Below are 16,671 nucleotides of genomic sequence, written 5' to 3' on the forward strand. Positions count from 1 at the left end.
GTGCCCCCTGCTTCCGGGAGTAAAACATTGTGGTGGTATTGTCCGTGAAGCCCCTCACCACTTTGCCCTTAAGGGACGGCAGTAATGACTTGAGGGCCCAAAACACAGTCCGTAGTTCCTGGAAGTTAATGTTTAGCTGCTTCTCCTCCGGCAGCCACAGGCCTCTTCCAGGCAAGTGTCCATCGTAACCGTCTCCTGGTAGGGAGGGCTCTGGAACATTGTATCCCCGGCGATGTTGGAGCGCACGCCCCACCACCTTATCGCTTGACGGAACTCCTTGTTGAGCATGATCCTGTCTTTGAAGCTTCCGGACAACTGGATCCAATGGGCGTCCAGGAACTCCAGGAGTGGTCACATTCGCAACCTACAGACGTTCTGCGATGGAGCAAAGAAGGATTTTGCATAGTTCACAGAGAACCCCAGATTTGTCAGCAGCCAGACGGTCCTTTCCTTTTTATTGACGACGACGTCCTTCGACTTGGCCTGGATGAGCCAGTCATCGAAGTAAGGGTACACATGAATTCCCTGTAGTCGTAAAGACTCTGGGCGCCGACTTCAGTCCCAAGGGTAGAGCCTTGAACTGGTAGTGCTTCCCTTGAACGACGAAGCGCAGGAACTTGCAATGTTTTACGTGAATGGGGATGTGGAACTACACGTCTTCCAGATCCAATGATGACAAATTCTCCCTCCGCCAGTTGGCCGAGCACGTGCTGCAACGTGACCATCCTGAATTTCTGGGACTTGATGAACTTGTTGAGTCGTCGTATATGGAGAATGGGCACCAGCCCCCGATCTTCTTTCTTACCAGAAAGTATCTTGAGCCCCGGAGTTGCTTCAAAACCAGCTCTATCGCCCCTTTTCTTAACATTGCCCGAACCTCCAGCAGCAGCTGAGCGATGTGCTGTTCCTGCCGGGCCACCAGTGGTATTTGTTGAAACTCCAAAGTGAACCAGTGTGCAAGAGTGTCCAGCACCCATCAATCGATGGAGAGGTTTTCCCACACGCTGATAAAGTTCATCAGCCGGCCTCCCACCAGGGTGCAGGGGTAGGGGCCTGACATCGCAGCCGGTTCAGTCCTGCTTGGAGGCCGGCGCACTGCACTGGGACCCTTGCCGATGACGGCGGCCACCTCTGAAGGCCTTGGAACGATCCCTGTAGGCTTCCTGGGTCATGGAACGGGAGGGTTGGTGGTAAGAGGATGATGCACCGCCGAAACTCTTCGAAGACCTCCCTGACTCCCTCCTGAGGGACGAAAGGACGGAGCTGTTCCGCGTGCCCAGGGCACGGGCCCTCTCCATGTCGGCTTTAATGGCTTGAAGAGGTTGGTCGACTGCCTTGTCGAAAAGATTGTCTCAGTCGAACGGCATGTCCAGGACCCTCATCTGAAATTGGTGGCCTTCAGCCAGCCATGAAAATAGAGGCAAACCCCGTTTCCCATCTGGCGGAACCCCATTTCTGCAATGTCCAGGGCCATGGTGATGGCATGGTCCGATGCCACCTCGCCTTCCTGAAGGATCTCCATTGCCTCTACCCGCTTGCCCTCGGGGAGGAAATCCATTATCAGAGCCATCTTGTACCATAGCTCCCGGTCGTATCTGGCCAGGATTGCTAAGGCGTTGGCCGCCTTGACCGTTGTTGCCGCCAAGTAAATGACTTTTCGTCCCACTGCGTCCAATTTCTTCCCCTCGCCGTCCGGGGGAACAGAGGTTGACGATGACGGGTTGGACTACTTCTTCCTTGCCGCAGGGGAGACCACTGAGTCCGGCGATGGTTGCGACCGAAGACATTTGGGCGTAGACTCTGGCACGCATTATTTCTTCTTTAGCCAGTCCCTCTTCGCTGGGGCCAGACGTCGTCCAGGAGCGGTACCGACAAAATGGTCTTCCTCTTCGCCTCCCGGTGTTGGTACAGGAAGCCTTCCATTTTCTTCTCCTCCGGATGAGCGGAAAAAGTTCTGACGCATTAGCGACCATGGAGTGGAAGGATCCCACTTTGTCTGGCGGAGAAGCCATTGGTGGCAGTGAGAGTCCACCGTTGTCGTCGGTCGTAGCCGTGTCCGTCCTCGTGTCCCTAGGGGAGGGAGGACAGTGACAGTTGGAGCAGAGGCATAGGGTGCCGCCTTCTTTTCTTCGATGGTGGTGGCCCCGGTGTCAACGGGGTCGTCACTGGTGGAGTCGCTGGTGGTGCCGTCGGCATCCTCTTGTGAATCTCCGAAACCAGTGTGTGTAGGGTCGAGAGAACATCCTGTGACAGATCTCTGGGGGTGTCTGGGGACAGGGTCGCTGGTTCCAGCGTCTGTGTCGTCGCCCCCTACCTTGTTGTTGCCGCCGCCGGCGGGCAACTCCTCGACATTCTCATCACCCATCTCCTCTGGGATGGTGTGGACGGAAACAATATCTTCCTCATCGGACGAAGAAATATCTGTGCCCTGTAGCTCTTCCATGCCCCCCCTTTCTTCGGGTCCTGAGGGGTCAGCTTCGGGCTGAGTTCCGGCATCCTCTTCTCCGGAGTTATTGCTCCAAAGTAATTCTCCAGCAGCACAACTGAATACTAGAAAAGATTTCAGTTGAGTATTTTTGGGCCTATTGTCTTATATGATATGGATTTCCTTATTTTATTTATTGTTTATGTATAATGTGATTAATTTCTCATGAGTTAACGACTGTGGAGTACCACAAGGATCCTCACTATCACCGCTGTACTTCAACATCTACCAGACCCCAGTTATCAGAATCTTCAAAAAATACAACATTACATGCTACAATCATCTACAAAATCAAAGACACCCAAGCGGATCATTCAACCCTAACAAAATGTCTAAAAGAAGTCTTCAACTGGATGAATGCTAACAACCTGAAAATCAACCCAGGAAAGACAGAAATCATGATCATATCCAAAGACTAAGAACGAAACTGCCATCCCGTGGCCAACGGAAATGGGAACTGCACCATCACCACCTAAGGTAGTAAAAAATCTGTGAGTCCTGATGGACAACACCCTAACCTTAGAACCATAAATAAATGCAACAGTCAAGAAATGTTTCTTCCTCCTTCATACGGCAAGAAGAATCCTACCTTTCCTCTGCTTCACGCACAAAACACTCACTATCGTCGCCCTCATCATGTCAAGAATCGACTATGCTAACAGCCTCTACCTCGGGATACCAGAATACCTCCTGAAGAAACTACAACGGATTAAAAATTCAGCAGCCAGGCTACTGCTAAAACTATCCAGAAGAGACCACATCACTCCTGCCCTAAAAACACTACACTGGCTCCCAGTAAAACATTGCATCACATTCAAAACCATGTGCATAACGCACAGGGCAATCAGTGGACAAGGAGCAGAATTCCTACAAAAGAAAATAATCTGCAAGCCAATAAGACTCCTCAGGTCAAGCAACAAAATCCGCCTGGAACTAAAACCATACATTAAGAAAAAACTTAGAGGCACCTCTTTCTACCACTTAACCGCAAAAACCTGGAACATCCCCCCCAAAAGAAATATGAAACACCAAAGATCCCCTAAAATTCAGGAAATTGCTAAAAACCTGGCTCTTCAACACCACAGACCCAAACTGAAAACCGAAACAGAAAGGAAAAAGGATGACTAAACATAAGAGGAAACTGACAAATCCCAGAACGGACTAAGAAACTCCCACAACACCTAGACAGGTGACGCCAAGGTAAATAGAAAACAAGCGACACCCATAAAGACAAAACCTACAACCCCAGCCAATGCCGCCCAACTTACTCGCCCCCTTAGCTGCTACCAGGTACCACAATGTTATAGAATTGTCAAATATTGGCAATCACCACACTAATTGAGTAGTGGATATTAGCAGGTACACTGGCCACATGAGTGGGAAAGGGAGACAGGTAAGGATATGAAGGAAGTTGATGGAAGTGGAGGCCTGATGTGAAAGGGACCGTAAATACCAGAAAAGCCCAGATCAGGGCCATCATTACGCAAACCCAGCGCCTCAATCCAAGAGAGAAATGCCAACTAATTGATTCCACTAACAATTTCCCCGGCTGCATACACCTCCCAAATTCCAAACCAAACACAACCACAAACCTACAGCACAACAAACCGCACAAACTTCACTACATTGCAACAACAAAACAAAAAATACACAGACTCGCACAACAGTACACGACGACTACCGGCCGAAAACCCCCCAGGCCCAGCCAATGGAACCACTGGGCTGAGGCCGCCAACAGCACATCACTGCTTCCTTCACTTTTTCCAGCTTCCCTTCACTAACTCACCCTTGCTCCCTCTTTCAGAGCCGCCAGAGCGCCAAGGGACCACACCGGTGGTCCCCTGGCGAATATGATCGCAGTACAAATATCCTTTAACATTAACATGTGGACAGAATTTTTATATTAAATAGATTTTCTATTGTAGAATCGGATTACAAGAAACCTTTTATACTACGTTTCACTTTCATTTTGTTTGTAATATATCGTTTGAGGTGGTATTGATCATGCACTAAGGAACATCTCAGTTTCTTTGAAGAGAGACGCGTGCTTCGAGAAGTATAGCCTAATAACCATATATGTGCCCATAGATCCGCTGAGTCTACAATATCAATAGCCAACTTAAAAATATGTTTTGCACCATTCTTTCCATCAGACACCCCCCTCTAACGTAAGTCTCTCAAATGTGTCCAACAAAGTCAGGCATCCTCTTTGACTGCTCCCTAAACCATAATGGTGTGTACTGTGTCAGAAAGTATGATTCTCGGGTATCCTAAAGGTTTAAGCAACCTGGGGGAAACACATTCCATCCAAAAAGAACCACACCTTTTTCATTCTATGTTTGGGGCAGGTTGGGAAAAGCATTAAGATTTGTCATCACACTTGAGGACTGCACTGTCAGATGCCCAGAAGTAAGATAGGGAATAAGCATGATCTCTGCAGGAGCAGATCTCGGATTATTTGCAACCATCTTGCACAATCAGGGTGCAAACAAAGGCTTCTCAAGAACAGAAATAAACAGCTTCATGCAGGGCCCCCACTGAAGGTGATGAGAACCTACTGTCTGGTATCTGACTACTATAGATCCGAATTTATGGACAGTCCTAGTGGCCCCAAGGCAGTCAGAAGCCTTAAACATCACTACATTCAATGAGTACCTGATTACAAAAAACCTCTGGAAAGTCTATTCCAGGGGTTGTATTAAATTCTCTGGATTTCTTAAGACTTGACACCAATTCCTTCACTACAGTATCTTTGTCATATGCTGGAGCAGATGAATGACCTCATAACTATATGCAGTACCATCAAGGGCATAGGGTACTGTAAGGAACTCATGGTGGCAACAGAAAAGACAGAAACAGTGATCACAGTTCAAGGGTGTTTATTAAACTGTACAAGTAGGTTGGGAAAACGCCTAATCTAAACCTAAATCTAAGATGGGAGCAAGCTTCGACCATCAAATATTAATAAGGCAGCCCTAGTGGCGTCTCGTCACATAAAAGGGCCAATCCTTACATTAATACGAAAAGGGTTTGGGATAGTGTTCACAAGAAAGAAAAAAGTGTTCACAAAATGAGTTAGGATGTGGTAGCCGGGGGCCTCCCTTCCCCGACTCCTGAGCACAGCACATGCTCGAGCTTCCCCAGCACGAGACGACAGATCCGCTCTCAGCTATCAGGACCTTCGGTGGTTAAGTCTCTTTTTCTTTAAAAAGGTCTCTTGCCTCCAAGGGCCTGATGTGTTCCAAAAATAATAAACTAAAAGTTCCTTTATGTATGTACGTTTGGTGATTACTTTTCACCCCTGGATCCCGGTCTTCCGGGCTCAGATCCACAAAATGTTCCTAGCGATAACAGGACCTTCGGTGGTTAAATCTCTTGCTTCTGAAGGCAGGATATGTTCAAAATTATAAACAAAAAGTTCCTTTCTGATTGCAGTTAGAGTGAGGATGCTTCACCCCCACGGGCTCAGATCCCTCACGAATGTCAGCCTCCCTCAGTCGGGTTCACTATGGCCTGTATTCAAAAGATTTTATTTGCTGCATTCACATGTCGTTGGGTGATGTCTTTTCACACCTAGGTCCCCCTCTTCCGGGCTCAGACCTTTCTTGAACGTTCGCCACTCTCTGTCGGGTTCACTACGGCTTTCCTCAAATCAACTTTATTTATGGCAATCAAAAATCTTAATGACTTTTTAAACAGTTCACTGTGGACAACCCTCTGTCGGGTTCACCTTTGTCAACACACTGTTCATTGGGACTTTAGGCTTTGCCCCTTTCCATCGGCATCCCTCCGTCGGGTTCACTCTTGCCAACCTTTGCCAATTACACTTTTACTTTTTTTTACAATGCAGGATTCGTTTCCCTTAGCTTTATGATCATCTGGTGGTCAAAGACTTTTGACTGTACGGAGGATTTTGCTAGACCCCTGTAGGACCACTTTGACCCCTTTCTCGTGCCTTTCCCCGAGGCCTTCTGGTATCGGTAGTTTCAACAATAGGGTAATCACCCAGAGCTTCTCCACTGAGCACCCATGTGGTGCTGGACCCCTCTGTAGCTGGTTTTCTCCTTTTGTACCAACAGTTCTTGGTATTTTCCTCAATTAGCTGTTTCATACTTTTGTTCAACCCAGTTTGGTTTCTTATCGGCTCTCCCCTCGACTCACCGGATGTGATGAACCGCTTGGCTTTTCTTGTCTCTGGAGTTAAGGACGGTACCACAGTAGCGGGCGTCTCTCCCTGGCTTGGTTATCAGCGGAGGAGTGCCCTGTGTACCGTTGACATCTGATGCAACACACACTGGCCATTGTTTGCGGTCTTACGATTCCTTCCACAGAGGTTTCACAGGCTTTGGTCGGAAAGGGCAAGGCCGCTTCTCTCCTTGTCACCCTTTCAGTAAACGCCTTCTTTCTCCTCCTCTTGAACTGCCGTGCTTGGATAGCCTTCTCGTCGTGCACTATGCCTTGCTCGTATTGTGCTCTCATGCTCCACCATTTATCCCTGTGGAGAAGGGAAAGGGCTGTCAGGTGTGTGTGATTCTGGTCAATTGCCTGATTTTGCCTGACCCTTGTGTTGGGACATGTTAGGTAAACGGCTCTGGTGTTAGTCCGTTGTTTTTCATGGTGTGCGTAAGTGTTAGTGTTAGTTTTAAATAAGGGAGCGTTAGAGTGTTTGAGTATCCTACGTGGTATGATGGGGAAAAGGTTTTATAAGAAGGAGGATACTGCGTCTCAACCATCGGTGTCCCACTTCCTCTTCCTGAGGAACTCCCAACCATGTGATCCTCCCGCACTGGTCCACCCCCAGGAACTGGATCCAATAGCGATGGCCGTGTCCTGACCACCTGGATGACAGATCCCCGGGGACTAGTAAGTGAGACAACTTCAGGTTTCTCACAGTACCCAAGATATCACCTAATCAGCAGCATGCAGTCTAGACACCATCACATGAGTGACAATGTCACAAATTCCTGGAATCAGGATGCTGGCTTAGATACCGATCACAAACACCAGAATCTGACTCGTGGTGTCATCATGGAGAGCTACCACTCTTGTTCAGACCTCTTGTGATATTTGAAACAGCAGCAAATATATATATATCTGGTAGCAAAAGAGGGCTAAAAACTGATCAGAAGTGTATGGTGTCAGATTGTAGGATGCTATGTGCTGTTCAGTGAAACAACAGTGAGGATCTCAAAACCAAGTTCTGGGTGATAGACTGCCAACAGGCTGCTGTGTCAATCTGGGAAGAGGTATTTGAAGGGAAGGGCACATACTGCAGCATCTTCTCTATAACCCAAATCAATGTATTTTTTTACTCTTGGTCTGAAGACGCTGTCACTGGCACAGTCTCAGAGTATGAAGAGGCGGGTTGTTTAGAAAAATATTTGCTTCTTGTGTGTTGTGATGCTTTTTTTTCTCACCTTTTTTGGGCAGCTCCACAACAAGTGACAGATCAGAGTCATGGTGCTGCAAAGATGACAACTTTGCCAGAACAGTATTGACAAAGGGCATCTTCTCTGTCCCTTCACTTATGGAATGTGTCAGTGTGCTTCCAATACGGACATCTACCATTCAGACTCCTTACAAGTATTGAACCTCACACGCTATGGGAGAAACACTCTATGGATTCTGCAAAACAAAATGGCTACTAGGCGTCCAGAGTAGCCTTTAGGTGCACTGAAAAGAAGAATTAAGGTATGAAGGCATGTGTGGTTCCATATAGGTATACCAACTACACCACATCCAGTGAAATGGCCTCCCATGATTGAGCCACACCTAGATTAGATCCACCAGGGGGCTTTTAAAGATTTCTGAATACAATCTGCACCAGGAGCTATTTGAAAGATGAGGAATCTGTGGGGGAGGAAGCTATCCAATAGAACACATATATACAGAAATATAATTCAAATATCTGTCAATGCCTGATTTTATCACACACACACACACACACACACGGGGCAGTTCAGGAAAAGGGACACGTGCAAACATAAAACATCCTGTGAATGTACTTTGAATAATTACATCATGTTACAATGATGTCAGATGGCAGCAAAGTAACATACCTTTCTTTTATGTGCGACTGATGAGTCATTGCTTAAGTTACATTCTTGCATTTTCTGCCCAGAGAAGCTGTTTCTGTTTGCCATGCTGCTAGCTAACACAGAGGTTGGTGTCATGTTTTGTGCTTCAAATTGTTGACTGGAAGAAGGCCACTTGCCCTTTAAGACTGCATGACAGATGTTGTCGATGCGGTTAATAATCACTCGATCCTACAAACAATAAAACAGAGTTAATACTAAAGCGTAATGTTTAACCTGTACATTTCTTTTTTTTCTATAAGCTTTATTTAACTTTTCAGTCACAAAACAGCTCAAGGTGATATAGTAAAGATTAACAATAAACAAGTCTGTGACATATTTCTTTGCACCCCCATGCCCCTCTCTCGAGCTCCAAAAAAAGAATAAAAATAAATAAAGAAAAAAGAAAATGATCACAAATCAAGGAGAACCATTGGTGATTTCCGTAAAGAAAGTTTGCACTTTGGCCTCTTGAACTTTCAGTCGTTCGCCCAAGATAGGGTGCAAATAAGCCCCGTGCCCACATAGCGTCCCATTGTCCTGGCCAGAGTCCTCAACGCATATGTTACTACCATACACCATTTGTTTGAAGTTTCCAACTCTTGCCCCAAGGGCCCCAAGCATCTCCCTATATGTTACCTCAAAGGAAGCACAGGTTTCGCATAAGACCGGGTTGAAACAGATGGGCCTCCCTATCTCTAACATATTAAAGGAATGGGGACCATGTCTGCTTGTATTTGGGGACAGAATTAGACAGGAGTGCAGTGATTCTCTCCATGGCCAACTCCCCCCATACCTTGGTCCACCAACAAGCCGGGGGGTCCCTCCCGGGACTTCCAGAAACGGGCTCTGGTTATTTTCGCTGCTAAGAGCAACTGCGAAATCCGTGAGGCTCGAGGTCCCGAGAGCGGAAAAGATCCACCTTCTGGAGAGTCCCCAAGCAAAACCACTAGGGGGTCTAAGGGAAGCTGGGTGTCAGTAATTTCTTTCATCTGTGCTAAGACCTCTTTCCAATATGTGGCTACAACGGTGCAAGACCACCCCATATGGAGCATGTTTCTCTGACAAATTGGGGGACATATAGTGGAGCCTTGCCGCTGTGAGGTAAAACCTGTCGCAGAGCTTAATGGCGCCCTCTTTAACTTGTGTTTACCTCGAGCTTGTATGTGTTGGCCAGCAAATCTTAGTCCAAGACTCTGTAGAAGAACAAGTTACTTACCAACTTGTAACATTATTTCGATTGGATGTTCCTCCAACATATTCCACATCTTTAACATGTAATGTCCACAGCTGTGCACTTCGGAAACTTTTTCAGCAGAGGACGTCCTGCGTCGATGACGTCAGGTCGATGTCCCTCGAAGGCCTCCGTCGAGGGCGACGTCACCGGATGTTATAAATAGGACGCACGGCGTCCCTAGGCTCGGTACGTTTTTCCCCTCCGAAAGTGCGGCACCAGTCTCATGCCTGCTTGACTGCACATAGCCTTGCGGAAACAAACTGCAATCGCATAGGAAATTCTCCAGAGGGGCAGGCTGGGAGGGCGATGTGGAATACGTTGGAGGAACATCCAGTTGAAAGAATGTTACCAGTTGGTAAGTAACTTGTTCTTCGAATGACTTGTCTCCTCCAATGTATTCCACATCTTTGACAGACTCCCAAAGCAGTACAAGTAAATGGAGGAGGGAAAATAATTGAGTACCCAATTAGATTGCGGAATAAAGAACCGCCTTCCCAAAGGCCATATCCTGACCATCGATTGTATCCAGGGAGTAACAGCCTGGTCCAATCAGTGTCCAGCATATCCTACAAAGAGTTGATCGCCCACTCTGATCCTAGAAATGTAAAAGTTCAGAGCTCTCCTCGGATCCAACCGATGGAGTAGCCCCTCTTCCTTACCAGGATGAGGAGGAGGGTAGAAAGATGGAAGAACCACCTTTTGACTCAAATGATATTCCAATACTACCTTAGGTAGAAAAGAGGGATGTACCCGCAGTACAACCCTGTGCTTATGAAACACAGTAAATGGTGGCTTAGATTAAAATACCTGCAATTCACTCACTCTGCGAACGGAAGTAACCGCAACCAAGAACACAGTCTTGAAGGACAGTAATCTCAAAGGACAAGAGTGCAAAGGTTCAAACTGAGCACCCATGAGAAATTTCAAAACCAAATTCAAATCCCAAACCGGCAGCTGGAAAGGAGACGGCGGTAACACATTAATCAGTTCTTTAAGAAACTGAGAAATCAAAGGAATCTTAAAGTAAGAACATTCTTCAGACAAGCGCTTAAAGATAGACAGCGCCGCCAGGTAACCCTTAATGGTACCCACTTGAAGGCCCCTGTGGGCCAAAGAAAGTAAGACAGACAAAACCATAGGAATGGAGCACTGAAAAGGATAAACATTGTCACCGCTGCACCAGTCGCAGAACTTAAGCCAACGGCAACAGTAAAGGGATTTTGTTGCAAGCGGCCTGGCTGAAAGCAACACCTCCATCACGTCATCTGGGAGGTTCCAATCCTTATACCTCAACCATTCCGAAACCAAGCGTGAAGGTTGAGAGTCTTGACCTCTGGATGGAGAACCTGAACCCCTCCCCGTACCGGTCCCCCTCCCCTATCCCCCCACCTCGGCAGGGAAGACAGCGTGGAGGGCAGATGGACATTTCTAGAAGGTCTGTGTACCACGCTCTCCTGGTCCAATCCGGAGCAATGAGGATCATGTGGGATCCGAACCTCCGTAATCTCAGCAACACTTGAGGAATGACGGGGACTAGAGGAAATGCGTACAGCAGTGGGAATGACCAATCCACTACGAATGTGTCCCCTAAGGCCCCTCTTGGAGGAAATTCCCTTGAGAAAAATCTCTCACACTTCCGGTTGGCACTGGTGGCGAAGACATCCACTTGAGGGGTTCCCCAAAGGGCGAAGATCTCCTGAAGGACTTCCTGAGCCAACTCCCACTCGTGAGAGATCGTGCTCTGCCTGCTCAGAGCGTCCGCCTTTGCTTTTTTGTCTCCGGCCAGATGAACTGCCGAGATCGAAATTTCCTGCTGGATGGCCCAGAACCAGAACTGCATTGTCTCTCTGCACACCGGGCATGACCCTACTCCCACTTTTTTGTTGAGGTAATGCATGGCTACTGTGTTGTCAGTCATGATCAGGATACTCTTTCCCCGTACAGAGGGCAGAAAAGCCTTCAGGGCTAGACTGATGGCCCTCAGCTCTAACAGATTGATGTGGAGTCTGGACTCCGACCGAGACCAACGACCGCTGGCAGTCAAGTCGTAGGCATGAGCGCCCCATCCTGGGAGGGAAGCGTCAGTCACTACCGTCACCTACGGCCACATTGCCAAAACTGTTCTCCCGTCATCCGGTGCCCTTCATTGGCCCACCACAGAAGATCCTGGGAGACCGAGATTGGAATCTGAACGGGATCCGTCATCTTGCCGGAGAACTACAACCGCTGCATCTTGAGGACCCATTGCAGGGATCTGATGTGCAGCCTGGCCTCTGGCACCAGAAAAATGCAGGATGACATGAGGCCGAGCAACCTTAAGAATTCGAAAACCGGGAAACTCTGGGCATGTTGAAACTTGTCCACCATCTGCACAATGTGATGGGCCCTCACCTTGGGAGGCGAGCACTTCCCCAAGGACATGTCTAACACAGCCCCAATGTACTGGAGCTCTGTTGGGAAGGTGTCAGATGCGACTTCTTGAAATTCAGGGAGAAGCCCAGCGTGTGGAAGGTGCGGCAGGTGAGACCGAGGTGATGCAACACTTGCTCGGGAGAGCGCGCCCGGCTCAACCAGTCGTCCAGGTAGGGGTAGACGTGAATGACCCCTCGCCTGAGATACGCTGCCATCACCACCATTAGCTTGGTGAAGACCCTCGGGCGGAGGTCAATCCGAACGACAGGACCGGAAACTGAAAGTGCGAGTCACCAGCCGCAAACCTTAGGTACTTTCTGTGCTTGGGATAAATTGGCACATGAAAGTAAGCATCCTGTAGGTCCAGAGACACCAACCAATCCTGAAGTTGAAGAGCCTGAAGGACATGAGAAAGAGTAACCATCTTGAACGTGTCCTTCCTGAGAAGTTTGTTCAACCAACGCAAGTCCAGGATGAGTCTCACTCCCCCGTCTTTTTTCAGGCTAACAAAATAAGGGGAATACCATCTCTTGTTCCTCTCCGCTACAGGCACCAGTTCTATAGCGCCTTTCTCCAGCATGGTTAGATTTTCCTGCGCAAGGAGCGGATCCGGAAGCCTCAGAGTTTTTCCCCGGTGGATTGTCGTGAAGCTGCTGAAGGAAGGGAAGGTAGTAGCCATGGGCAATGGTATCCAGCAACCACGCATCTGAAGTAATGGCTCGCCATTCTTCAAAATGCTGAGACAGTCTGCCCACAACCGGTGAACCATGGGACATGGTCTCATGACTGTTTGGAAACGGCTGCGGCAGTGCCTGAAGGCAAAGAGGCCGCTGCCTGAATGGCTCTGGCGCCACGATTTCCCCAACCACCACGGGTACTTTTTCGCTGGCCCCTTTGACTGGCAGTCCCTCTTATTCTACCAAAGGAGGAGTAGTAACAAAAATAACCTCCCCTCCATTGCTGTCCCCTAGGACGAAAGGCTGCGGTTGACGGACAGCTGCGCTTAAAGATTTAGCTGCAGCTTTTGAGTTCTGCAACCTCTCAAGGCTCTTGTCAGCCTTGCTGCCAAACAAATGTGTGCCATCAAAGGACATGTCGAGAAGACGGGCCTGCACATCCAGAGCAAAGCCCGACTTCCGCAACCACTCAAATCTGCGTATAACGGTGCACGCAGCCATGGATAGGCTAACACTGTCGGCCATATCCAAACCCGATTGAAGGGATTCGCACATGGCAACCTTGCCGTCCTGCACGAGAGCAAGGAACCCATCCCTTTCTTCCCCCTCAGGAATATGTTCAGCTGCTAAGGAAACAGTTCCACAGAGTGTGTGAAAACCTCGCCAAGGCACAAGTGGAGTTGGCCGATTTCAATGCCATGCTCCCAGCAGAAAATACCTTTCGGGCCCAACCGTCGAAGCGCTTGTCGTCCCTATCCAGAGAGATGGTAGGGTACGCCGCCTGCCTCGAGGTGGCTGTAGCCGCCTGAACCACCCAACTCTCGGGAGTGGGGTGAGTAGATAAATAGCTGGGGTCGCTAACGGAAGGGCAGTATTTCTTAGTCAAAGATTTATTAACAGCCGGAAGAGATTCCGGGGACTGTTAAGCAGCTGCCACCCTTTTCTGCAAGGTGAGATGAAACGGTAAAACCAGGTCAGAGGACGTACCTTGATCTAAGATGTCCGTTAGATCATCCTGCACAAAGTCTTCAGGAGAACTGGACCAGCCCAGATACTCCGAGACCCTCACCATGAGCCTCCTGTATGAAGACTCTGCATGAGCCCCAGGCTCAGGCCTACCAAATTCCACTTCTCGGGAAGTGTCCAACCCACTGGCATCATGGAGGGTCTGCCTCAACTCTTCCAACTGACTGCCTCCAGAAAAAAAGTGGAGCTTCATCAAGCTCACCAGGGTCCTCAAACTCAGACCCTTTCTTCCTCTTCATAAATGTCAGTCAGGGAGTTGAAACCCAGGTCTGGTGACAGAAGAGGGCCTGGAGTCCAAAACAGGCCTCACAGACTTCGGCGTAGCCTTCCTAGGAGGATCCACCACATCGGGGTACTCCAAAGGTCGATTGCGGGCAAAAATACCCGAAGGCGGCGGAGCGTCGAAGGCTTCGACATCGAGAGCGTCGACAACCTCGACGTTGTGAGCGCTGCAGGCTTTGACGTTGATTTAGGTGCAGATGGCGCTGTGGGCTGATACGATGGCAAAGCGTCGACGTCCGAGTCGGACGGACACGGCGCCAACCAAGTTGACGACGGCATCAAACCCTTGGTAGGTTGCTGTGGTCTCGCTGGAGACGTGGACCGAGACCTAGAAGCAGGTCTCTGGCAACTTTTCGAATCCTTGTCCGAACGGGACCTCAACAACTCCTGATGCGAGTCGCAACACGGACCCGAGACCGAAGGCGTGCGAGCCACGGTACAAGACTGATCCTGACCAGCTTCGTTAGAAGGTGTGACTGGACCCGTGCCCTGCGATTGAAAAATCGCTAAAAAATGTTCTTTAACCTCAGCCCATTCCTCCGGAGTCGAGGACTTCGTCGGGCATGCAACCTTCCTCGAGGCACCACCCTCCGAGGAGGACGGGGAAGGCGACTGGTGACGGCACTTCCTAGAGTGCCGGAACGAGGAAAAAGAATGGCGGGAACCACTCCGGGGCCGGGATCCCCGGGACTCCTTCCGACGCGGAGAGTCGCCCCTCGAGTCGTCGGTGGAAACCCCCTTGGACGATTTAGATTTTCGGGATTTAACAGGCTTAGAGCCCCAACCTACCTGGAGCTTCCCCTTCCGCAGGGCCTTGGCAGTCAGCGACTGGCATTTCGAACAGTCGTCTGTCATGCGACTCGCCCAGGCACCACAAACAAATGCGATGCGGGTCGGTGATGGACATTTTCGACTTGCAGTCCTGGCAGGTCTTGAAGCCAGAGCGCGGAGTCGGAGGAGTTGAAGAGAAAGACATCGCAATGAAGCTAAGACACGAGGTGCGCCGATTTTCACGAAGCAACACGTTTGTGGAAAAAATTGAACTGAGGCTACGGGCGCCATGCGTCCTATTTATAACATCCGGTGACGTCGCCCTCGACGGAGGCCTTCGAGGGACATCTATCCAACGTCATCGACGCAGGACGCCCTCTACTGAAAAAGTTTCCAAAGTGCACAGCTGTGGACATTACATGTCAAAGATGTGGAATACGTTGGAGGACACAATCCATTCGAAATATGTTATATGTATTGCTGTTGGCCTAAGCACATCCGGATTGAACCACGCTGTAACATTGACTAAACAGCCATCTTGGCTGCTTTCATTCTCAGCTCTTTTCTTCCCGAACGCGGTAGAAAACCACTCCATGAACCTTTTTGGCAATCCCCGCACAGGAATGCACATACTGCTGAGCATGTCGTTTGTCTTACACTGAAGAACCTACCTTGAAGTTCTCGCACAGAGTGCAGCTAATCTGTAAATTAGGAGCCTTCCTGTCTTGACTATGTTTTTCTCTCTGTTGCTAATTGCCGAAATGTGCATCTGAAATCTGCTCCTCTGGAGAAACCGTATTACTGAGCTGAAATACAGACTGACCTTAGGGTTCAGGAGCAACAAAGATAAGTAGCGCGAGTAATGTTACCTTGTACCAAAGAAAAAGATACTTCCACACTCCGCTTTGCCCTGTTCCAAGTAAATTGTCTGAGAGATGATGTGGGGAATATGTGAATATATGTTCCCATGGAAGTTTGTCTACGTCGATAGGTCATGAACCCTAGAACATGAAGGGGTAGAGCAAGTATGCCGTATGCTAGCCAGGTGTATATAGTCGGCTCTCTTCCAAATGATTTTGCTCACTCTTCGCTATGCCGGTGTACATGCATTACGGCGACTGAGACCTTTGTACGACTGTAAATAAACGTCGTTCTTTGCTCCTCGTGACTGGTGCGTTTAATTTCTTTGCAGTAGCCTCTTTTTCGACTAACAACTCCTCAGGGATTTCCCACCCAATGTCCTGCTCCCATTTGATCATATAGGGATGCTTGCTACCGTTCTCTGGGTTCCCCAAGAGCGCATACAAGTGCAAGACCCTTGCAGACTTCTTTCCCTCTAATGCCACGAGTTCAAGCCCTCTAGGGGTTGCTCAGCCGCTCTCCTGGTTGCCAGGTTGTTAATTGCGTGTCTAAGCTGGATATAACGGAACCGCTCTGTTTCGCTCAGGTCAAATTTGGACTTGCATTCGCGGAATGCCAGCGGTTTCCTTTCTTTGAAGAGATCTCAGAGTTTTAACAGGGAGTCCTTTTCCCATACTGCAAAGAGCCCCTTCCTGCACATACCAGGAGAAAAATCTGGGTTACGCGTAACAGTTGTCAAAGGGCCCAATCCCCTCAGAATCTCCAGAAGCCAGCACACACTGTCCCAGTGCGCCAGGGTGACAGCAGTCATGTGCAAAACCTTACCTCCCCTCACCCCTGGCCTCT

The 16,671-nt window shown here is 48.9% G+C and overlaps 1 protein-coding gene across 4 annotated transcripts in view; it reads right to left on the reverse strand.

The window, feature by feature from the left end:
- CHD6 (chromodomain helicase DNA binding protein 6) overlaps positions 1–16,671 on the reverse strand; it is a 2,307,824-nt gene that overhangs the window by 314,533 nt on the left and 1,976,620 nt on the right. For all 4 annotated transcript variants that reach the window (XM_069652122.1, XM_069652123.1, XM_069652121.1 and 1 more), the window contains exon 32: positions 8,545–8,751. In XM_069652122.1, coding sequence (XP_069508223.1) covers positions 8,545–8,751 — 207 coding nt within the window. The remainder of the gene's footprint in view (positions 1–8,544; positions 8,752–16,671) is intronic.

The sequence above is a fragment of the Ambystoma mexicanum genome, chromosome 3p (assembly GCF_040938575.1).
Source record: "Ambystoma mexicanum isolate Mex_15411 chromosome 3p, UKY_AmexF1_1, whole genome shotgun sequence".
In the NCBI taxonomy this organism is placed as follows: Eukaryota; Metazoa; Chordata; class Amphibia; order Caudata; family Ambystomatidae; genus Ambystoma; species Ambystoma mexicanum.